The 23764-nt window shown below is 66.7% G+C and overlaps 1 protein-coding gene across 6 annotated transcripts in view; it reads right to left on the minus strand.

Moving 5' to 3' along the window:
• LOC102447805 (myosin-10-like) overlaps positions 1–22634 on the minus strand; it is a 51986-nt gene extending 29352 nt beyond the window's left edge. The window contains exons 1-19 of one of the 6 annotated variants that reach the window (XM_075915166.1): positions 18870–19117; positions 17930–17989; positions 14696–15057; positions 11840–11996; positions 11002–11029; positions 10578–10680; positions 9578–9598; positions 9240–9332; positions 8760–8823; positions 8291–8389; positions 7414–7557; positions 6636–6731; positions 6313–6431; positions 5985–6137; positions 4429–4602; positions 3806–3979; positions 3248–3362; positions 1550–1743; positions 291–412 (exon numbers count right to left, since the gene is read on the minus strand). In XM_075915166.1, the coding sequence (XP_075771281.1) occupies positions 291–412; positions 1550–1743; positions 3248–3362; positions 3806–3979; positions 4429–4602; positions 5985–6137; positions 6313–6431; positions 6636–6731; positions 7414–7557; positions 8291–8389; positions 8760–8823; positions 9240–9332; positions 9578–9598; positions 10578–10680; positions 11002–11029; positions 11840–11996; positions 14696–15043 (2204 nt within the window). In that variant the 5' untranslated portion in view covers positions 15044–15057; positions 17930–17989; positions 18870–19117. Of the gene's footprint in view, positions 1–290; positions 413–1549; positions 1744–3247; positions 3363–3805; positions 3980–4428; positions 4603–5984; positions 6138–6312; positions 6432–6635; positions 6732–7413; positions 7558–8290; positions 8390–8759; positions 8824–9239; positions 9333–9577; positions 9599–10577; positions 10681–11001; positions 11030–11839; positions 11997–14695; positions 15058–17929; positions 17990–18869; positions 19119–22355 lie in introns of those variants that run through there. The other 5 variants (XM_075915165.1, XM_075915162.1, XM_075915163.1 and 2 more) reach the window with 5 other exon arrangements.
• Between the last annotated feature and the right edge of the window lie 1130 nt (positions 22635–23764).

The following is a 23764-nucleotide window of genomic DNA, read 5'->3' on the forward strand; positions in this document are numbered from 1 at the left end:
CCCCATCCAGAACAGCCGGGGGTGGGACACCACGGTAGTGGGGCCCCTGGGGCTGATCAGTTCGGGGGAGCACGGAGGCGGGATACAGGGTAGACGGGCCCTGGGGCTGATTGGGGAGGGAGGATACCGGGGTAGCCGGGCTCCCGGCGTGGGTGGGGGGAATGCCAGGGTAGATGGATCCCTGGGGCGGAGAACGGGGAACTGGGGTAGCCAGGCCCGGGGCAAGAGGTGCCGGGGCAGGAGCCCAGGGCGGGGGTACCGGGGCGGGGGGTACCGGGGCAGGGGGGTACCTCTGGCGGAACTCCTGGAAGATGATGCGGTTGGGGAAGCCCTGGCGGCAGATGCGGATCCCCTCCAGCACCCCATTGCAGCGCAGCTGGTCCAGCACCAGGTGGGGCTCCAGCTTCCCGGCCTGCGGGAGGGAGCGTCAGAGCCGCGCGGGGGGGGGGGGGGGTGTCTTGTGCGGCAGCCCAGGCCTGGCACATCGGAGAACCCAGCCCCTTTCTGCTTCCAGTCGCCCCCCACCACAGGCTGGTGCCAGCCCTTCCCAGGCACACCCCAGCTCCCATGCACCCCCCTCCCCCGTGCACGGCTGTCACCGACTCCCAGACACACGTGCTCCTTCACTCCTGTGTGCGCACGGGAGCGGTGCACACCCAGCTAGGGGCCACAAATGCACAAGCACCCTCATCTGTGCGCACTCTGGATGGGAACGGTTAACCAGTTAACATAACGTTCACTGATTACCTGGGACTGTACATCCCTCGTGCACGCTTGCTCGCTCTCACCACGGCGCACACCTCCCACAAGCTGATGGCATTTGCACCGTTTCACACGCTCACACTCACTATCACACAGCAATTCACCCTCACCCCCACAGTGAAAGCTCTTGCACAATTTTCCACACTCCCTTGCTTTTCACGGTAATTCACACTTTCCCATAGGCACAATTGTGGGTGCAGTTTTGCACACTCACTCACCACACACAGGTTTGCCCAGTGCTTGTCTAGCAGGTCACACTGCCCTGCATGGATCACGGCCCTCTCCACTTTTCCACACATGCACAATGACGACTGCACAATTGTGTGCTGACACACTCTCACATGGCCAGTCACACTCCCAGCAAGAACAACACACACACCAATCTGCACACTCACACAGCCATTCAGAAATCTTTGCACGTGTTTGATGGTCCTGGCACGGCTTTGCACCTTCACACTTGCTCTTGCACAGCCAGTCACGCTCCCCTACACGAACAATAGCCCTTGCACTGTTTACACATGTGCCTCACTCCTACATGACAGTGCACACTTCCCCACATGTGTAGTTTTGCACACTTAGTGGCTGTTGCACGGACAGTCACATTTCCCCATATGCACGATAGCCTGTGCACGAGCGTGCACATTCCTACTCACTCTCGCACAGGCATTCCCACTGCCTTGCACAATGTCACTCCCACAGCTTTGCACGCTCAGGGCAACTGGCTCTTCCTTTCACGCTAGGGGTGCCTGCTCGCACGCCCGGCTGGCACCAGGGCCCGATGGCTCACCCGCTTCTCGTGGTTGGGGATGATGCAGCGCACGAAGTTGGGGTTGGTGTTGCGCAGGGTGGCCATGAGCTTGGCCAGCGACTCCTTGTAGAGCTGGCCCACGGTGCGGAACATCCCCTTCTTGGTCTTGTAGGAGGCACCGAACGACACGTCCCCCATGCCGCTCACCTGGTCCAGGCCCACGATCCGGTCCACTGCGGGCGAGGGGGCGGAGTCAGCCGGGAGCCCCTCCCTCCCCCGCACCTGAGTCCCCGGCCTGCCCCCACAGCGCCCCCTGCTGGGAGAGGTAGGACTGGGACAGCAGGGAGCCCCACCCCCACAGCCAGAATCCTGCCCCCTCACCCCACAGCGCCCCCTGCTGGGAGAGGTAGGACTGGGACAGCAGCGAGCCCCACCCCCACAGCCAGCATCCCGCCCCCCTCACCCCACAGCGCCCCCTGCTGGGAGAGGTAGGACTGGGACAGCAACGAGCTCCACACCCCCACAGCCAGCATCCCGCCCCCCTCACCCCACAGCGCCCCCTACTGGGAGAGGTAGGGCTGGCACAGCAGAGAGCCCCACCCCCTGCACAGCCAGCATCCCGCCCCCCTCACCCCTCCGCCCCCCGGCGGAGAGCCCCGAACGGCTGGAGGATGCAGACGGATGAGCCAAGAGGGTGTCAGTAGGAACAGTCCTTTATCCTCCCCCCACCCCACCTCACAAAAGGCCAGCAGAGGGTGAGGGGGTGCAGCTACCGGCGGGGGGCCCTGCCTCCCTCCTCAGGGCTCAGCCAGCCTGGCAAGGCAGGGATGTGCCCCAGGACTCAGCAATCTTAGCAGCCCTGGGGGAGTCCGGCTAAAGGGGTGTGATGCAGCGGTTAGGGGTGTGAAAGGCGGCTTGGGGTGTGATGCAGAGGGAAGCGTGGACGTACTTTCACCTTGGCCTGGGGATACCCCGGCGTAGCTGTCAAAGAAATAAACCTTCTGGATGTTCCCAATCTCTGGAGAGGCCGATGCCGGTGGCAGGGCGGGGGGTGGGGGGGTGGGGAGAGGTTAGACAGAGAGACAGAGAGATCAAGGACAGACAGACAGACGGGGCCGGTCCCCAAGGGCAGAGAACACAGCAGAACAGTGAGAGAGAGTTAGTTACAGCGCTGGGTGGGAGAGATTAATGGGGGGATCCCAACAGCCCCTCAGGAGGACGAGAGGGGGGTGCCCCCCACCCCCGAGTCCAGCAGAGCACTAGGGGATGGAGAATTAGTGAGTGCGGGGGGGGGGGGCGTGTCAGGGGTGCTAGTAACCCCCCCCCCCGTACGTATTTACAGTGGACTTTGCTTTGAGTCCCCTGATTCCTGGGGGTGAGCGGGGCGCAGTAGCTGGGACCGTGAGGGGTGTGTGTGAGGGGGTAGGGGAGCACGGTGCCGGGGTTCCAGTGGCAGGCAGAGGCCAGGGGGATGGGGGTACACGGAGGTGCTTTGCCTGGGCAGGCTTGTGGGAAGGGGCCAGTGTGGGGGTGCATGGAGCCATGTGCCAGGGGGTCTGTGCGTGGCTGAAGGGGAGCTAGTGGGGGGACCGGGGCACACGGGGGCGCTGTGCTGGGAGGGCTGTGGGGGGGACCTGACGGGGCACACGGAGGCCTGTGGATGAAGCTGGAAAAGAGGGAGCAGACAGCGGCTCTGGGGGGGTGTTACCCCTCCAATCCGCCCCCGCCCCGTCCTACCATCCTTCCACAGCTCGGCGGTGAAACGCTCCGTGCTCTGGTGCAGCAACGTGGCCACGTTGTCGTTCAGCGGGTCCATGTTCTTCATCAGCCACTCGTCCGCCTTGTAATCCACCTGTTGGGGGGGGGGGCCACGGGTCATACCCCAGCGCCCAACGTGAGCCCGGCCTGGGGAACTCCCTGCTGCTGGACAACCAGCAGGGTGTGAAAGCGCAGCCGGGGGGGGGGGGGGGGGATCGGCTGAGCAGGATACAGAGCGAAGAGCAGCCGGCACTGCTGGGCTCTCCCGCCGGCTCTGGGCGGGCGCATGCAGCCGAACAAGGAGCCAGCCCAGGGCCAGTGTGGCGAGTCGGGTGAGGATGGGAAAACGAGTCCGCCGGCTGCGGGTAAGGAGCAGTCCCCTAGAGGGCAGCACCTGTCTGTCGTGCACACACCGCGCAGGGAATGGCAGGGGCGCACGCACACGGGCACATGCACACCCACAAGCGCACGCACACGCACACACCACTCGTGCGCACGCACACGGATGCAGGGGCACAAATGGGCGTGCGCACACACCTTGCCGGCGTAGTGGATGATGCAGAAGTCGGCCTTGTCGCGCAGCTGGCGGGGTTTCTGGAATTTGGGGTGCCCCCCCTGCTCCTGGGTCACCTTCTCCACAAAGCTCTTGTCCGTGGCTTTAGGGAACCAGCACTCCTCGTCCAGCAGGGCCAGCACCCCCGGGGGGTTCGCCTGCCGGGGGGAAGGGACGGTCACCCCCTAACCTCTGCCGCCTGCCTCTACCAAGCCCCTAGTTCTGCCCCCTGGTGCAGGGCCCCCATCCAGCCCAGCCCCCTGCCCCCCATAGCACAGGGCCCCCAGCCCCACCCACCCATGGCACAGGGCCCCTGGCCCCTCCCTCATCCTTGACTCTGGCCTTGCGGCACAGAACCCCCAGGACCGCCCCCACCCCCGGCACAAGGCCCCAAGCCCCGCCTCCCACAGCACAGGGCCCCCAGCTCCGCCCTCGCAGCACAGGCCCCGCCCCCGCGGCACCGGCCCCGCCTCCCGCAGCACAGGGCCCCCAGCTCTGCCCCCATGGCACAGGCCCCGCCCCCCGCGGCACAGGCTCTGCCCCCCGCAGCACAGGGCCCCCAGCTCCGCCCCCCGCGGCACAGGCCCCGCCCCCCGCGGCACAGCACCGGGCGCTCGATGAGGTCGATGCAGGGCTGCAGGTCGAGGCCGAAGTCGATGAAGTCCCAGGCGATGCCCTCGCGCTGATACTCCTCCTGCTCCAGCACGAACATGGTGTGGTTGAAGAGCTGCTGCAGCTTCTCGTTGGTGTAGTTGATGCAGAGCTGCTCGAAGGAGTTCAGCTGCGGGGGAGGGGCGGCGGGTCAGGGGGGCACAGGGGTTTTGGGAGCTGGTGGGTGCTTTGCGGTACAGAAAGAGGCCTGGGGGTGGAGGTCCTAGCGGGGGGGACAAAGGAGCACGAGGGGGCCGCGGGTGGTGCAGGGCGGCCCAGGGGGCCCAGGGGCAGGAGGGCACAGTGGGGGGCACAAGGGGAACATGGGGGGCCGGGTGCAGCGGGGGGTGCAGGGCGGCCCAGGGGGCCCAGGGGCGGGAGGGCACAGTGGGGAGCACAAGGGGAACACAGGGGGCCAGGTGCAGTGGGGGGTGCAGGGCAGCCCAGGGGGCCCAGGGGTGGGAAGGGCCAGTGGGGGGCACAAGGGGAACACGGGGGGCCGGGTGCAGCGGGGGGTGCAGGGCGGCTCAGGGGTGGGAAGGCCAGTGGGGGGCACAAGGGGAACACAGGGGAGCTGGGGACTAGAGGGTGCAGGGCGGCACAGGGAGCCCAGGGGTGGGAGGGCCAGTGGGGGACACAAGGGGAACAGGGGGGGCCGGGGACTAGAGGGTGCAGGGCGGCACAGGGGGCCCAGGGGTGGGAGGGCCAGTGGGGGACACAAGGGGAACACGGGGGAGCCGGGGGCGAGTGGGTGCAGGGCGGCCCAGGGGTGGGAGGGCCAGTGGGGGGCACAAGGGGAACAGGAGGGGCCGGGGGCAAGCAGGTGCAGGGCGGCCCAGGGGTGGGAGGGCCAGTGGGGGGCACAAGGGGAACAGGAGGGGCCGGGGGCAAGCAGGTGCAGGGCGGCCCAGGGGGCCCAGGGGCAGGAGGGCACAGTGGGGGGCACAAGGGGCACAGGGGGGGCCGGGGGCGAGCAGGTGCAGGGCGGCCCAGGGGCCCAGGGGCAGGAGGGCACAGTGGGGGACACAAGGGGAACAGGGGGGGCCGGGTGCAGCGGGGGGTGCAGGGCGGCCCAGGGGGCCCAGGGGCAGGAGGGCACAGTGGGGGACACAAGGGGAACAGGGGGGGCCAGGGGCGAGCGGGTGCAGGGCGGCCCAGGGGGCCCTTGGGCAGGAGGGCACAGTGGGGGACACAAGGGGAACAGGGGGGGCCGGGTGCAGCGGGGGGTGCAGGGCGGCCCAGGGGGCCCAGGGGCAGGAGGGCACAGTGGGGGACACAAGGGGCACAGGGGGGGGCCGGGGGCGAGCGGGTGCAGGGCGGCCCAGGGGGCCCAGGGGCAGGAGGGCACAGTGGGGGGCACAAGGGGAACACGGGGGGGGCCGGGTGCAGCGGGGGGGTGCAGGGCGGCCCAGGGGGCCCAGGGGCGGGAGGGCACAGTGGGGGACACAAGGGGCACAGGGGGGACCGGGGGCGAGCGGGTGCAGCAGGCGGGGGGATGCGCGGGGGGCTCACCTGGAAGATCTCGAAGCCGGCGATGTCGAGGATGCCGAGGAAGGAGGCCCCCTGGCGCTTGGTGCGGTCCAGGGCCCGGTTGAGCCGATGGACGAGCCAGCGGAAGAGACGCTCGTAGGTGGCCTTGGCCAGCGCCTCGATGGCGAAATCCGCCTGGGGGGGGCAGAGAGTCACCCCTGCCCAGCCCCCTGCCCCTCCCCCACCTCCTCCAGCCCCGGCCCCCCCCACCTCCTCCAGCTCTGCTGCTCCCCCATGGCCGCCCCAGCCCCTCCCCTCCCCCCAGCTTCCACATTCACATTCCCCCGTGTCTCCCCCCCCCCCCACGCACCTGCTCCTTGGTCTGGGCCTTCTGCACGTGGTCGCGCCCGACCTTGATGCGGGGCATGAGGATGGCGCGGGAGAACTCGGTCACGTTCAGCCCCAGCAGGTGGCAGAGCTTCTGGGCGGCTGCGGGGCAGGGGCAGCTCAGGGCCGGTCCCACATCCCACCCCACCCCCCACCGGCCTCCAGCCCCCCACCAATGGCCCACGGGTCAGCCCCTCCCCCACAGAGCCCCCCGATGGCAGCCAGCGCCCCCTGGAGGGGCCAGGCCCTGCTCCGAGCGGCCCCCCAGTCCCGGCCCAGGAGGGAAGGGCCCCGGGCCGCCCCTACCCGTGTTGTCCGGCATGGAGGCCTGGTCCGTGTTTCGCTCCTTGCGGAAGACGATGTTCCCGAACTGCAGCACGGCCGACACCGTCCGCAGCATGCCTGGGGGGCGGAGCCGGTGAGGGGGGCAGGGCACGGTGCCCCCAGCCTGCGGGGCCCTTCCCAGGCTCCCCACAGCACCGCAGCCCCCCTCCCTCCTCCACCTCTGCCCCCCCAGCCCCAGGGTCCCCCCTCCCTCCTCCACCTCTGCCCCCCCAGCCCCAGGGTCCCCCCCTCCCTCCTCCACCTCCGGCCCCCCAGCCCCAGGGTCCCCCCTCCCTCCTCCACCTCCGGTCCCCCCCTCCCTCCTCCACCTCTGCCCCCCCCAGCCCCAGGGTCCCCCCCTCCCTCCTCCACCTCTGCCCCCCCAGTCCCAGGGTCCCCCCCTCCCTCCTCCACCTCCGCCCCCCCAGCCCCAGGGTCCCCCCCTCCCTCCTCCACCTCTGCCCCCCAGCCCCAGGGTCCCCCCTCCCTCCTCCACCTCCGGTCCCCCCCTCCCTCCTCCACTTCCACCACCCCAGCCCCAATCCTTCCTGCCCCCCCCAGCCCCACACTCCTAGATAAAACCTATGCAGGCCCCCAGCCCCAGGATGCCCCCAGCCCCCTCCCACGAGCCCACACCAGCCCCCAGAGCCTGGCTCCACCTCCCCCTTTTCAACCCTCCTCTCCTATGTCCCACCCCACGTCGGCTCCCCCCCTCCAGCCCCTCCTGGGCCCTAGCTCCCCCCCCCCCCCCCGTGCTCACTTTGGATCTCCTCGTGGGAGAAGCCCATGATGCGCATGGACTCCAGGGTCTCCTGGAAGATCTCCTTGTCCTGCTGGCCCGGGATGGGCAGGGACCCGTTGGAGAGGAACCGGTACTCGCTGAACGGCTCCAGCAGCAGATCCGCTGGGGGGACAGAGATGGGATCAGCCCCACGGCCAGCCCCGCCCCCAGGATCTATGGGGCAGGGGCAGCCCCACATCCAACCAGCCAGCCCTGCCCCAGCATCTATGAGGCGGGGTGATCCCTATATCTGACAAGCCAGCCCCAAGGAGCCCCATATAGGACTCCTGTACTGTCTCAGGCCCCAGAGAGCGAGTCAGGAATGGGAGATGAGACTAGTGGTTAGAGCAGGGGGCTGGGAGCCAGGGCGCCTGGGTTCTCCCACAGTCTGGGTGGGGAGTGGGGACTAGTGGTTAGAGCAGGGGGCTGGGAGCCAGGGCGCCTGGGTTCTCCCACAATCTGGGTGGGGAGTGGGGACTAGTGGTTACAGCAGGGGGCTGGGAGCCAGGGCGCCTGGGTTCTCCCACAGTCTGGGTGGAGAGTGGGGACTAGTGGTTAGAGCAGGGGGGCTGGGAGCCAGGGCGCCTGGGTTCTCCCACAGTCTGGGTGGGGGGTGGGGTCTAATGGTTAGAGCAGGGGGGGCTGGGAGCCAGGGCGCCTGGGTTCTCCCACAGTCTGGGTGGGGGGTGGGGTCTAGTGGTTAGAGCAGGGGGGCTGGGAGCCAGGGCGCCTGGGTTCTCCCACGGTCTGGGTGGGGGGTGGGGACTAGTGGTTAGAGCAGGGGGGCTGGGAGCCAGGGCGCCTGGGTTCTCCCACGGTCTGGGTGGGGAGTGGGGCATGTGGGGAGGCTCCGTACCCTTCATGTGCTCGCCCGCCCCCATGAGCAGCTGGTAGAAGATGTGGAAGGTTCTCTCGTCCTTGGCCTGGCGGATGGCGCGTGATTTCTCCAGCAGGTCTGAGCCCCGGAGCTAAGGAAAGGGACGCGAAGCCTAGGACCCCCCCCCACGAATGCCCCCATACACCAAGGAGGGGGACCAGCCCCCCCTCCCCGCCCCCCCCTCTCCTAGCCCAGGCCTGCCCCGGCTGGGGGACGTGCCCCCTCTTCCAGCCGTACCTGCTGGAGCTGGTGCACGGGGGCGGGGTCTTCCCTCCCCAGCGCAGCCTGCCCCCTGAACCCCTCATCCCCCACGACCTCACCCTCCTGTACCCCCCATCCCCCCCCACCCTCCAAGTGCAGAACGCCTCAGGACATGACGCATCAGCCCCACGGCGGTGCCGGGAACCAGAGTCGTTGGCACCGCCACCCCCCGGCCCCCGCAGGATACAGGTCTCTATATTGGCTCCAACAATGTAGCCAGCGACATCAAAATTGATCCGGATGAATTTACCCTGCGGAGACAACAGGGTGCAATGGATTAGTGGAGGGGGGGTGGAAGGGCTCCTCTAGCCCCCCGGGGTCCCCATACCTCTCCCTGCCCCTCCCCCCACCCCATCAGGGCTCCCAGCCCTGCTCCTCCCCCACACCCCACCCTCCCCTCCCAACCAGCCGTGTCCTCCCCCCAACCATCTCTCCAGGACCCCCAGGATTCCCTCCCAATCCCTCCTGGGCCCCCATGCCCCACCTTGCCCCGCCCCCCCACTATCCTCCCATGGCCCCCAGTCCTGCCCCTCCTCGATTCCCTGGAGCCCCCACCTCTGCACACCATCCCCCCCTATGGCCCCAGCACTGCCCATCCCCCATAATCTCCCTGGGGCCCCCACCCCCAACCCTGCCCCTCCCCGCCTCACTGCCCCCCAGAACTCACGAATCGGGAGGAGTTGTCATTCTTCACCGTCTTGGCGTTGCCAAAGGCCTCCAGGATGGGGTTCGCCTGGAGCAGCTGCCGCTCGAGCTCACCCTGCGGGGAGGGGGGCAGGGTCACCCACCGGGGTGCTGCGGGGGTGGGGGGGGAAGAGCTCCCCCTGCCTTGTCCCACTTCTCCCAGCAGGGGGCGCCATGGGGCAGGAGGAGCTCCCAGCTGCCCCGCCTCTCCCAGCAGGGGGCGCTATTCTCATGGTGACACGCCTCCCCCACACCCAGAATGTTGAGGAGGGGGCCACAGGAAACGTGGGGCGGGGTGAAGGAAGGCTGGGAGCTACTCACGTAGGAGATGGGGCCGGAGGTCTGTGGAGGGGTCACGCACACGAGATGAGAGGGGAGGGCCACAAAACACAAACAGAGGCGGAGGGTTAGTCGGATGGACAAGGATGGAGGCAACCAAATGAGACAGAACGAGGGGACTGTGACACAAACCAGGAATCAACACCCCCACCCCCACCCCGGCTCTAACCACTAGCCCCCACCATCCTCCCTGAGCACGGCGGAGAAGCCAGGAGTCCAGACGTGATGAAAAATCCTTGGAAAAAAGCACAGCCACAAAAAAGCCAACAATAAAAGCAAAAAGGCAGTTTAATGAAGCACACAGACACCCAAAATGGTAGGGCTATGGGAAGTCAATCAAAGGGCAGGGATACACTCAAGTGGCACCCGATGCATCCACCTGCCGGGTGCCCGGCCAGGTTTGGAGACTCCAGCTGGGGGCAGCAAGACACAGCAGAGGGGAGGTTACTGCTGCGGGATGAGGGTATCCCACCGCACCCACCAACAGCCCCTTCCGGCCACGTGTGCCAGAGTTCAGAACACGGATGCCTCTAGGGCACAGGGACCCTTTGTCAGTGCTGGAACGCGGCCCCTTCAGGATGAGGGTGGGATACGCAAGGACCCCTTGTCCTATGCTGAAGTGTGGCCCATCTGGCACAGAGGTTGGGTATATGGGGACGCCTCACCCAGCAGAGCCTCTCTGGGGTGGGACCCAGGCATCCTGACTCCCACCCCCAACCCTCTCAGCACTGGATACCTCTATCCCTCTTGCTACGGCCCCAGACCCCCCCCTTCCAACACCTCGGTAACACGCAGGGCACGGCACAGCTCAGGGGGTACACCGGGGGAACAGTAGGTTATTATGGGCAGCTGGGGGGAGGGACCCAGAGCTGCCCAGGTGGGCGGCTGAGCTTCTGCAGGTGCTGAGGCCCATTAGTACAGGCCCTCCCCCACACCTGCCCCAGCACCCCTAGGTGCCCAGTGCCGGGCCGGCTGGACTCACCGGGACACTCTGCTCCTTGCGGGCCTTGTGCGAGGAGGCCACGTGGGCCAGATACTGGATCACCTTCTTGGTGTTCTCCGTCTTCCCTGCGCCAGACTCGCCCCTGCAACGGCACCATGACGGGCACAGGTCACACGCCCCCGGCAGGCACCCAGGGTAGCCCCATGCAGTGCTGGGTGCATACACAGCATGCCACCGGGGGGCAGTGCTGCGCTGCACCCGCCCATGCACACACATACGGACACACACCAGCAGGGGGCAGCGTTGCTCTGTGTCTCACACACACGCACATCCCCAGCAACAGCTGCGCTGGGCACACACACACACCCCACCCCCGCAGCAGGGAGCTGTGCTGTGGACTCTTGCAGCCGGGCGCGCGCACACAAACGCAGGCAGCCGCATGCACACCGCTCGGGACACTTACGTGCACAGAATGGATTGATCCTCTCGGTCTGTCGGGAGAGACAGAGGGGTGAGTGTGGTGCTGCGCACACCATCCAGCAGTGTCAGCGCCCCCCGCCCATAGTCCCCTCCTGAATACATCCAGCCAGGTGGGTGCCCTCTGGCCTGTTACAGCCCCTCACCCTTGCTGCCCTGCCCCCCCCCCCCCTATTTCCCCATCCCTTGCACCCTCCAGCAGGGGGCAATACACAGAGAAAGCTAAATCTGGCTCCGAGCAGAGAACCCCCCCCCCCACACACACACACACAGGAGTTTCATCCACCTCCCAGCAGGGCCGTTCCCGCCCCCCCCAGACACACGTGCAGCTCCCAGCAGGCCCCCCCCACACACACACAGATCCACCTCCCAGCAGGCCCCCCCCACACACACAGATCCACCTCCCAGCAGGCCCCCCCCACACACACAGATCCACCTCCCAGCAAGGCCCCCCCCACACAGACATACACATCCACCTCCCAATAGCAACCCCCCCCCCACACACGCGCGCACACACACACACAGATCCACCTCCCAGCAGGCCCCCCACACACACACACAGATCCACCTCCCAGCAGGCCCCCCCCACACACACACACACAGATCCACCTCCCAGCAGGGCCCCCCCACACACAGACACACACAGATGCAGCTCCCAGTAGGAGGCCTCCTCCCCTCCCCACACACAGATCCACACACACAGATCCAGCTCCCCATACACACACACACACACATCCACCTCCCAGCAGGACACCCCCACAACACACACGCAGACCCACACAGATCCAGCTCCCAGCAGGGCCTCCCCCCCCACACACACACACCTTGCAGCATGCTGCGGTAGGCGGCCTCAGAGATGGCGTAGATGTGGGGCGGCATCTCGTGGCGTTTCTTGCCCCGGTACATCTCGACAATCTGCTCCGTGTAGATGGGCAGGTTCTTGTAGGGGTTGATGACCACACAGAACAGCCCTGAGTACGTCTGGGAGCGGGAGGGGGCAGAGAAAGGGGAATCAGTGGGGAAGGGGCTAGGACGGGAGTGGGGGCTAGTGGTTAGAGCAGCGGGGAGCCCAGGCTCCGAGGCAGGCTCCAGCCAGGCAGCTGAAGGTGGTTGTTACGAGGGAAGCCACCACTAGGAGGGAGGGGTTGTGGGGCACAGGGTGGGGGGGAGGAATTCTCAGTGCCCCCCCCACCATGCACTGCTCTCTCCCCTCCCCCCCCCTCCTGATCTGTCCCCATGCCCGTCAGCTCCTGCCTGCCTCTGGCCCCGCACCAGCCTTCGGGGCTGGGGCCCAGAGCAGACAGCTGAGCCGGGGGGGGGGGGACAGGGCCAGAGAGCCAGGACCCCTGGGTTCCCAAGGGAGGGGGGTGTACACTGGGGCTCTGCCCGGCTCTGAACCCCACCCACCATGGGGCCCCTACGTGTGACCAGCCCCAAATCCCCATGGGGCAAGGGGGGGGCAGGGCCAAGGTCGGGGGGCCCAGGTGCCTCCCCGGGACCCATCTCATGCTAAGCAGGGACAGGCTTGTCCTGAGCGTGGAAGAGCGATGGGCCGGGCTGAGGCCTAGGGGCCGGGCTGCAGGGGGCTCGGTGGGGCACAGGCTGGGGGGGAGGGAGACCGCAGTGAGGGGTGCTCTGCCCCGTGCCAGGCTCTCCCCCCCCCCACAGGGTAGGACTCGCACCCCACGCTGCCGCCCGCCAGGTTCCCACCAAACAGGTCAGGCCTGTCCTAGCCCTGGGCACGGGCGCCACGGCAACCTGCCCCACACCCAGCCCGGCAGAAGGGGGGCAGGGAGCCAAGGCATCCGCCCCCCCCCCCCACCTGCTGGATTCTCTGCCCCTGACCCATGTACGACCCCACTCTGCCCCCCGGCAGCCCCCCATAGGCACGGCCCTGGGTGGGGGCAGCAGGCAGCTGATTGTCCATTGGGGGGGCAGCCCCCGCCCCCCCAACCCCATGGGGCTTTCTAGGCATTCGTGCAGGACAGTGGAAACTGCCCCCTGCCCCCCCCCCCCCACTCCATGCAGCCCATGCCCCCTAGAGACTCCCTGGGGCATGGGGCCAGCGCTGGGCCCACAGCTCCCATGGGGCCAGGCTGACCCTAACGGGATCCCGGCCATGCCCCAGGCTGTGGTGCCACACCCCGCCCCCCCCCCCCCCCCCCCCCCGCCAGCCGATGAGCCAGCCCCATGGAATCCATCTGTCCCGCCCTTCGCCCCAGCCCAGCCCTCCCTGTCAGGGCCTGGGGCAAAGTACAGGCCGCACCCAGCCTCCCCCACCCCAGCGACGCCACTCGCAGCATGCCCAGCCCCACACCTGCTAGGACAGGCCAGAGATGGGGCAGGGCGGCCCCTAGTGAGGACGGGAGGTAGCATAAGCCGGGGCAACCCCAAGGTGTGTTTGGGCCCCAACCCCATAGTGGGGATGCTGGGTGGTGCAGATCCAGGCAGGATCCTCTCCAGCGATGTCACAGCCCAGGCCGGCGCCTCCCCCACACCCCTGTCCCAGCCCCCCAGGACAGCAAGGGGGGGCTCCTGGCTGTGGGGGGGGAGGCAGGGAAGAGGATACAAGGCCTTTCCATGTTAGGGGTGCTGGGAATCTTTGGGGTGGAGTTGTCTAGTGGTTAGAGCAGATAGGACTCTTAGGTTCTCGCCATGGCTCTGGGAGGGGAGTGAGGCCTAGTGGTTGGAGCGGGGAGGGGGCAGCTAAGATCCCTCGGTTCTCTCCAAGGCTCTGGGGACACGTCTAGACTATGTTTAAATTTCCAAAGAGGAGAAGCAAATGCCACAGGAATTTGCATATCTTCTTCCGATCGCTTTTTCAAAAGCGGGTCTTTCGAAAGTGAAAGTAGTCTGCACGCGGGTTTTTTACAAAAAGAACAAATCAACCCTTTTTTGAAAAACCGCGTAAACCTCCTTTTTTTAGGAAGAGCGGTGTTTTCGAAAAAGGGGTTTTTTCTCTAAAAAAAAAAAGCGTCCAAGCTACTTTCACTTTCGAAAGACCGGCTTTCGAAAAGGCAATCGGAAGACGATATGCAAATTGCCACAGAATCTGCATATCCTTTCAAAATTAGAACATAGTCTAGATGTGCCCTTGGAGGGGAGTGAGGCCTAGTGGTTGGGGCAGGGAGAGCGAGGACTCCTGGGTTCTCTCCCAGGCTCTGGGAGGGGAGTGAGGCCTAGTGGTTGGAGCGGGGGGAGCTGGGACTCCTGGGTTCTCTCCCAGGCTCTGGGAGGGGAGTGATGCCTAGTGGTTGGAGCGGGGGGAGCTGGGACTCCTGGGTTCTCTCCAAGGCTCTGGGAGGGGAGTGATGCCTAGTGGTTGGAGCGGGGGGAGCTGGGACTCCTGGGTTCTCTCCCAGGCTCTGGGAGGGGAGTGATGCCTAGTGGTTGGAGAGGGGAGAGCTAAGACTCCTGGGTTCTCTCCAAGGCTCTGGGAGGGGAGTGATGCCTAGTGGTTGGAGCGAGGGGGAGCTGGGACTCCTGGGTTCTCTCCAAGGCTCTGGGAGGGGAGTGATGCCTAGTGGTTGGAGCGGGGGGGGAGCTGGGACTCCTGGGTCTCTCCAAGGCTCTGAGAGGGGAGTGATGCCTAGTGGTTGGAGCGGGGGGGAGCTGGGACTCCCGGGTTCTCTCGCCGGCTGGCGGGGGGCTGGGCTCGGAGGCCGGGGCCCCGCACTCACGTAGATGAGGCCGGAGTAGTAGCGGTCCTTGAGGTTGTGCAGCACAGAGGCCTCGTTGAGGCAGGTCAGCTCGGCCATGTCCTCCACCTTGGTGAACTTGGGCGGGTTCATCTTCTGCACCTCGTGCTTGGGCACCAGCACCTGGCGCCCGTTCTCGGCCAGCTCCACCAGCACCTCGTCGCCCCGCTCCTCCCGCAGGCCGGCCGCCTCGAAGCCGTGCCGCTCCGAGGGCACCCACACCAGCCGCTTGGCCGTCCAGTCCGCCTGCGTGGCCGGGTTCCCCACCGAGGCCCGGTCCACGAAGAGGTAGCGCTCGGCCGCATCCCGCTGGGCCACTCGCGTCGCCATGGCTGGGGACGGGCCTGCGGGGAAAGGGGCAGGGTCAGCACCACAGGGAGACCCTACGATAACACACCGGACCCAAGAGACCCTACAATAACACACCGGACCCGAGAGACCCTACAATAACGCACTGGACCCGAGAGACCCTACAACAACACCGGACCGAGCAACTCTCCCACCACCCAGGGACCCTGAGACACCCTATAACAACACACCAGACCCGAGAGACCCTACAACAACACACCAGACCCGAGAGACCCTACAATAACACACTGGACCCAAGAGACCCTACTGCCACGCACGGGCCCTGAGAGACCCTACAACAACACACCAGACCAAGCAACTCTCCCGCCACCCAGGGGCCCCGAGAGACCCTACAATAACACACCGGACCCGAGAGACCCTACTGCCACGCACGGGCCCCGAGCAGCCCTCCCGCCATGCATAGGTCCCTGAGAGGCCCTCCTTCCACGCACGGGCCCCCAAAAGGCCCTACAATAACATACCAGACCTGAGCAACCCTCCCGCCACGCACAGGCCCCCAGAGGCCCTCCCGCCACCCAGGGGCCCCAAGAGACCCTACAATAATACACCGGACCTGAGCAACCCTATTGCCATGCGCAGGTCCCCAGAGGCCTTCCCGCCATGCACGGACCCTGAGAGACCCTACAATAACACCCTGGACCGAGCAACCCTCCCACCACCCAGGGGCCCAGAGATGCCCTCCTGCCACGCACAGGCCCTGAGCGGCCCTCCCACCACCCACGGGCTCCGAGAGACCCTACAATAATACACCGGACCCGAGCAACCCTACTGCCACACATGGGCCCCAAGAGGCCCTCCCGCCACCCAGTGGCACCAAGTGGCCCTCCAATAACGCACCATCCCATGCCACCCCGAGAGACCCTATGATAATACGCAGGCCCTGAAAGGCCCCTCCACAATACACTGGCCCATGCCCCCACCCACCCACCCCTGGCAATACCCTACAATAACACATCAGCCCTGAGAGACTCTACGATAACATGCCAGCCCACTCCCCACTCCTTCCCCCCCCCCGAGACACCCTACGATAACACACTGGCCCACACTGCCCCCCCCAAGAGACCCTATAATAACACCAGCCCACACCCTCCCCGAGACACCCTATAACACCACCAGCCCGCAGACTCCCCAAGAGAGGCTCCACCAACATACTGGCCCACGCTGCCCATGAGAGACCCTACAATAACACACGAGCCCTGAGACGCCCTCCAATGATGCACCGGCCCCCCCGCCTGCTGCGAGACCGACAGCAAGAAAGCCGATCCCGCCACCGTGGCTGGGAGTCACTCTTTTACAACACACCCAGCCCATTGGAGGAGACCCTACAATAACAAACCAGCCCAAGAAGCCACAGAGCGACCACAGACTCTGCACCCTCAGGGAGACCCTACAATAACACACCAGCCGGTGCCCCTCACCGCAGCCCCCTGCTAGCCCAGCCCTCGGCTCCCCTCCCCCCCGACCTGCAGCCCTCCTTGTATTCAAAACCAGGAGGCCAGCCTGCAGTGGGGGGCGCTGAGGCCTGCTCACTACAGCTGAGACCGGCCAACTCGCTGCACCCACCAGCCCAATTGCAGCTCCATGGCAACCAGACTCAAGTGACCCCCCCCCCCGGTCCTTTCCACAGGCCATTCAGGGGCCCCTGGCTCCCACCCCCTCCAGCCTACCCACCCCCACTCTCTATTTCCATGGGAAACCCTAGCCCAACGCTTTGGTCATCAATGGGGGGGACAAGGAAATAACTCCCATAGGTGGGCAAAAGCTCTGGTAGCGGATCATGCCTCACTGTGATCTGTCCTGAACTGTGCGTTATTGTAGGGTCTCACTGGGCGGCTGCAGGGGAGAAGCCTGGACACAGGGGCTGTTATTGTAGGGTCTCTCGGGACAGCTGGGCCTGACTAGCTGGGTTGTTACTGAGCCTGGGTAGCTACGGAGTGTGGGGAGCCCAGGGCTGGGCTGGCAGGGGTTGCGGGGTGGGACTGAGGGGCACCGGCAGGGCTGGGGGGGAGCCCAGGGCTGAGCAGGGGCTGTGGGTCAGGAGTGAGCGGCACTCGCAGGGCTGGCAGGGGCTGTGGGGTGGGAGCGAGGGGCGCTGGCAGGGTTGGGGGGCAGGGCTGGGCTGGGCTGGCAGGGGCTGTGGGGTGAGAGTGAGGGACAGCGGCAGGGCTGGGCTGGGCTGGCAGGGGTTGCGGGGTGGGACTGAGGGGCCCCGGCAGGGCTGGGGGGGGGGGCAGGGCTGGGCAGGGGCAGGAGCTATGGGTCAGGAGTGAGGGTCACTGGCAGGGCTGGGCTGGCAGGGGCTGTGGGGTGGGAGTGAGGGGCACCAGCAGAGCTGAGCTGGGGGGCCCCGGCAGGGCTGGACAGGGGCAGTGGGTCAGGAGTGAGGGGCACTGGCAGGGGCTGTGGGGTGAAAGTGAGGGGCACCAGCAGGGCTGGGCTGGCAGGGGCTGTGGGGTGGGACTGAGGGACACTGGCAGGGGCTGTGGGGTAAGAGTGAGGGGTCCCAGCAGGGCTGGGGGGAGCCCCCGGCTCGGGGGGCAGATGCCAGGACTCCTGGGCTCTGTCCCGGCTCTGCTGCTTTTACTGTCCTCAGTTGCTTCGCTGGGGGGCAGCAGGGTTGCGGGGGGGGGGGGAAGCTCCATTTCCCCATTCCTACAGCCGTGAGAATCCTGCCCCCCCCCCACGCCCTGCCCCCGCAGGACAAGCCCCAGCCTGCCTGTCCCTGCAGGTGTTTCGCTCGCTGGGTGCATGGGGGGCGGGGGAGCCCTGGCTCCAGCCCCAGACACCCTGACACCCCTGCTGCCCCCTCCCCGCAGAGCCCCCGGCCCCCTCCCGTGCGCCCCTCACCTGGGCCGGCGGCTGCAGGGCTCAGTCCCGGCTCCTCCGGCAGCAGCGCCCGGCACGTCACTGAGGCAGGGAGGAGACAGGAGGGAACTGCCCACCGGCTGGCACGCAGCAGCTCCCGGCGCTGGGGAGGGGAGGGACCCAGCCCCGCCCCCGCTCTGACCCACCAGACCCCTCCTCTCTGTCAGAGCGAGGGGGGGGGGGGACCCAGGCATCCTGGATCCCAACCCAGGGATGGTGGGGTGGGGGCTGCGGGTCAGGAGTGAGGGGCACCGGCAGAGCAGGGCAGCGGCTGGGGGTGGCAGTGGGAATTGAGGGGCACCGGCAGGGCTGGGGGGGGGTGGGAACTGCGGATCAGGAGTGAGGGGCACTGGCAGGGCTGGGGGTAGGGGTGGGACCTGAGGGGCACTGGCAGGGCTGGGGGGGTGGGGGCTGCGGGTCAGGAGTGAGGGGCACCGGCAGGGCTGGGGGTAGGGGTGGGACCTGAGGGGCACTGGCAGGGCTGGGGGGGTGGGGGCTGCGGGTCAGGAGTGAGGGGCACTGGCAGGGCTGGGGGTAGGGGTGGGACCTGAGGGGCACTGGCAGGGCTGGGGGGGGTGGGGGCTGTGGGTCAGGAGTGAGGGGCACTGGCAGGGCTGTGGGTCAGGAGTGAGGGGCACTGGCAGGGCTGGGGGGGTGGGGGCTGCGGGTCAGGAGTGAGGGGCACCGGCAGGGCTGGGGGGGTGGGGGCTGTGGGTCAGGAGTGAGGGGCACCGGCAGGGCTGGGGGGGTGGGGGCTGTGGGTCAGGAGTGAGGGGCACCGGCAGGGCTGGGGGGGTGGGGGCTGTGGGTCAGGAGTGAGGGGCACTGGCAGGGCTGGGAACTGAGGGGCACCGGCAGGGCTGGGGGGGCAGGGGCTGCAGGGGGGAGCAAGGGGCACCAGCTGGGCGTGGGGGGGGCTCACCTGCACTACTGCTTGGACACACCCTGGCCTTGTCTCTTGGCTGGTGCCCCCCCCCACACAGGGCAGGGCAGGGCAGGCTCAGCTCATTCCCTAACAAGGAGCGAAGAGGCAGGTGCCGATCCCCCGCCCTTTGGCCCGGACCCAAGGCAGGTGGATCTGGCAGCTCAGTAGGGCAGGGTGCAAGTTTCTGTCTCCTGCTCCAACCACATCCGCCCAGAGCTGGGGAGAGAACCCAGGAGTCCTGGCTGCCCGCCCCCTAGGCCCCACTGCCCTGCCGGAGCCGGGGAGGGAGCCCTGATCCGCTGGGTCCCAGCCCAACCAGCCAATTAATTAACTCATCAATCAGAGCAGAGAGCGGGCGCTGCCCGGAGCACCAGGGATAGGCCCCACGATAACACTGTCTGGGGAACTCCCCGCTGCTGTACCACTGCCAGGCCGGGGAACTGGCAAAGCAGGATCCAGCCAGGTCAGCACGAGGAGGGGAGACCATGTGGCTGGACCACCGGCCTGCCCCGGATATGGGCCAGCAGGAGGTTCTCAGCGCAGGAAGCAGGGCTGGCCCTGTGCGGGGGTGGGGGCATAATCTCTAGGAAACATACAAGCAGGTTTTGGCCCTCAGGACCGGCTCTCTCTCTCCCTGGCCCTGAAAGGGGAGTGAGGTGTAGTGGTTAGTGTAAGGCCACGAGGGGTTGGGAGGCAGGACTCCTGGGTTCTCTCTGGCTCTGGGAGGGGAGTGATGTGTAGTGGTTAGAGTGAGGGTAGCTGGGGTTGGGAGGCAGGACTCCTGGGTTCTCTCTGGCTCTGGAAGGGAAGTGGGGTGTAGTGGTTAGAGCAAGGGTAGCTGGGGTTGGGAGGCAGGACTCCTGGGTTCTCTCTGACTCTGGGAGGGGAGTGGGGTCTAGTGGTTAGAGTGAGGGTAGCTGGGGTTGGGAGGCAGGACTCCTGGGTTCTCTCTGGCTCTGGGAGGGGAGTGAGGTGTAGTGGTTAGAGCGAGGGCAGGTGGGTTAACGCTGGCTTTGGAAGGGAAGTGGGGTGTAGTGGTTAGAGTGAGGGTAGCTGGGGTTGGGAGGCAGGACTCCTGGGTTCTCTCTGCCTCTGGGAGGGGAGTGGGGTCTAGTGGTTGGAGCAGGGAGGGTTGCTGGGCTCTCCTGCTGCCGGCTCTGGCCAGGGTCAGGGCTCCGCGCCAGGCCCTGCGCAGGGCTAGGAGCGGGTGCTCTCAGCATAATTGTGGTCTGTGCTGTGGAATGCCAGGAATGCCTGAGAGACCCACAGGCCGGGCTGCCCCCCCCCACCCCCCATGGAGTGTCTGGCTGGGCGTCCCCACCCACGCAGCTCAGCGGGCACCAATCTGCCAAAGCCAGGCGAGAGGGGCCCCCAGGCAGGGAGGGGGCAGGATACCGCGGTAGACTGGCCAGGGTGTATGCGCGGGGCGGGGGGGGGGTTAATCTCCATGACTTCACCTGCCCTCAGCCTCCCCTTATTGGCTGGAGGGGTTGATGGAGGGGCCTGGTTTGGGGCGGGCAGTGGGGTCTACTGGTTAGAACAGGCCCGGACTCCTGGGTTCTCTCTCTGGGAAGAGGTGGGGGGGGGGGGGTGGAGCTAGGAGTCAGGATGCCTGGGTTCTCTCACCATCTCTGGGAGGGACACTGGTCCCTAGTGGTTAGAGCCATGGGACCAGCTCTCCCCATATCCCCTTCCTCACCCCCCTATCAAGCTGAAAGATCAAAGTGTTCCAAGGCAAGGCCTGTCCCAGAATGCCTGGGTTCTCTCACCATCTCTGGGAGGGACACTGGTCCCTAGTGGTTAGAGCCATGGGACCAGCTCTCCCCATATCCCCTTCCTCACCCCCCTATCAAGCTGAAAGATCAAAGTGTTCCAAGGCAAGGCCTGTCCCAGAATGCCCAGCGGCCTCCCCCCCCCCCTTGCAACCCTGCACTGTCACTGAAGAGGCAGCAGGGCCAGGAAGGGGGGGGGGGGGGTCATTCCAGACCTGTCCATCTCCTGCCTCCTCCCCGATCCTCATGCACCAGCTCATTGGATTGGCAGCCTGCAGCTTCTGCCAAGGACAAGGGCCTATTTTCGGTGGAGAGGGAGCCAGCCCAGCTTCTCAGCATGGGGATATAAATACAGACGGCCCAGTGACGGGCGCCCTCGCTCCTGGAGTCAGGGCTCTCCCATCTCCCCTTCCTGCCCCAAGTTCTCTGCCCCACACCGGTTGGAAATCAGCTGCCATCTCTACAGCAAAACGCCCCCCACGCTCGGCCAGGCTGTGTCGGTGAACGGCAGCAGAGTTTGGTGCACAGAGCAACGCTCCCTGGAATGGTTTCCATTCCAGGGCGGAATAAATTTTGTTCTGTGCACCAAGGACAGTCAGATGTGCACCACCCGGCAAAACATACGCGGGCGCCCTGCTCCTCTGCTGAATCTCCCCTGGAGGAGCTGCGCAAGCGCTCAGCGGACCAGACACATTGATCCAAAGCCAGCGAGAAGTTGGGCCGGCGCGGGTCACATACGTAACCCTCTGGCCACAAGCCGCTGCGTTCGCCTAGGCCGACCCGACGCACCGAGAAACCAGCCCCTCCCCGGAGACACGGGGCCCACGGCCCAGCAAAACAAGGCAGGTGTCTTGACAGTGGCCGGCAATGCAGCAAGGGGGTGGGATGAGCACAAATGGGATTGCGATCAGGCGCAGAGCGGCCGGACCCCAGGCTTCCCTCCTGTCGGGCATCTTCTCCCCTCCTGCTTCTCCGGGTCCAACCCACCTCGGTCCCCCCCTCGGAGCACACGGGAATCCCCCCTCCATTCCCAGAGCGGTGGGGGGGAATTGGGGTGACGTTCTGAGCCTCTCTCGCCGCAGACAGACCCTGTGCTGGGGGCTCAAGGTGCCCGCCCGGCCTGGGTCCTACCCTCCGAATCGCTCCAGACCCCAGGCTCCTTGGCCGGGCGTGCGAACGAGACCCGGCCCTGCTGGACAGCAGGATCCATGCGCCCGCCCACCACCCCCGCGTGGGCAGGGGAGTCACCCGGGAAAAGGAATCGATTCACCGCACCGCGCAGACCCTCAGCAAAGCAACAAACCCGCCTCGGCCTCGCCCCGCGCCGGCCCCTGACAAGGGGACCCCCAGCTCTGGGCAAGCCCCCTGCTGCAGATAACAGGACCCCGGGACCCAAAGATGGGACCCCCAGGGCCAGATAACAGGACTCCGGGGCCCAGAGAATGGGCCCCCCACTGTGCATAGTGGGACCCCCGGGGCCAGATAACAGGACCCCAGGGCCTGGTAATGGCCCCCTGCTGTAGATAAGGGGACCCCCGGGTTGCACCCCCCGTGCTGATAAGCCCCCTGGATCCAATCACAGGCCCCCCAGGCCTGGTCCCCTGTATCAGAAAACGGGGACCCCCGGGGCCGGATAATGGGACCCCCCCGGTTTGTGGGGGGATCACGGGGAGCTCGGGCCGGTCCCGGCGCCCGCCTGCGCTGGCGTTACCTGTGCCGGGCCGGAGGACGGTGCGGCGGCCCGGGAGGGGGAGCCCCGCGAAGGTCTCACGGGCTATTGACAAGGCCGAGCCGTGCTCACTGGCCCGGAGAGACAGCCGGGCGATTATGCAAATTTATGTAAATGTATGCAATTAGAGGACTGCTTTTTGGGAGCATCCAGGCCCAAGCGCCCCTCCCCCCGTGCCCGCCAGCCGGGTGCCCCCCCAGGGAGAGTAGGGGGAGGGGACAAAGACAGGCCCCCACCCGGCCCCCCCGCATCAGCCCAGGTGCTGCCGGTCCAGCTGGCCAGGAGCTAGTGAGCGGCCCCGAGCGGGGGGAGGTGTCCCGGCGCGCTGGCCCCGCCCACTCTTGAGGCAGCCCGCCAATGGCAGGGAGCTGGGTGCCACGGCTGTCCTGGGATAGGCTGGTGGGGCGAAGCGGGCCACGCCCATTGCGGGGTGGGCGGGAGGTGGGAGTGAGTGGCAGGGGCGGTGACCAGTCGGGAGAAGGGAAGTGCTGGGGGGCGGGGTGAGTGGCCGCTGAATGGGCCGCTTTGTGAGAGGCTGGGGCGGGGAGGGATGGAAGGATCAATGGGGCCCATTGTCCGGGGCCCAGAGCTGGGGGGGAAAGGGGGGGCGCAGATAGTAATTGGACCAGCAAAGCGCCCCCTCCCCCCTCAGGCACCAAACCCTGGAGTCCTGGTTCCCACCCCGCCCTCCCTGCTCTAACCACTAGCCCCCACACCCCCCCAGCCAGGGAGGGAACCCAGGAATCCTGGCCTGCAGGCCCCTGTTCTATCCACTAGCCCCCACTCCTCTTCCAGAGCCAAGGAGAGAACCCAGGAGTCCTGGCTCCCGCCCCTTCCCCCTGCTCTAACCACTAGCCCCCACTCCCCCCCCCAGCCAGGGAGGGAACCCAGGAATCCTGGCCTGCAGGCCCCTGTTCTATCCACTAGCCCCCACTCCTCTTCCAGAGCCAAGGAGAGAACCCAGGAGTCCTGGCTCCCGCCCCTTCCCCCTGCTCTAACCACTAGCCCCCACTTCCCCCCCCCCCCCCCCAGCCAGGGAGGGAACCTGCAGGCCCCTGTTCTATCCACTAGCCCCCACTCCTCTTCCAGAGCCAGGGAGAGAACCCAGGAGTCCTGGCTCCCGCCCCTCCCCCCTGCTCTAACCACTAGCCCCCATTTCCTCCTCCCACCCCACCCCACCCCAACCCAACCCAACCCAGGGAAAGAATCCAAGAGTCCTGACCACTAGACCCCTGATCTATCCACTAGCCATCCCCCTTCCCCCCCGAGCAAAAGAGCAAACCCAAGAGTCCTAGCTCTCCCTCGCTCTAACCACTAGCTCCATTCCCCTCCCAGGGCCAGAGAGAGAACCCAGGGGTCCTGGCTCTCAGCCCCCCCCTCCTCTCCGCCCT

The sequence above is a fragment of the Pelodiscus sinensis genome, unplaced genomic scaffold (assembly GCF_049634645.1).
Source record: "Pelodiscus sinensis isolate JC-2024 unplaced genomic scaffold, ASM4963464v1 ctg34, whole genome shotgun sequence".
Lineage (NCBI taxonomy): Eukaryota > Metazoa > Chordata > Testudines > Trionychidae > Pelodiscus > Pelodiscus sinensis.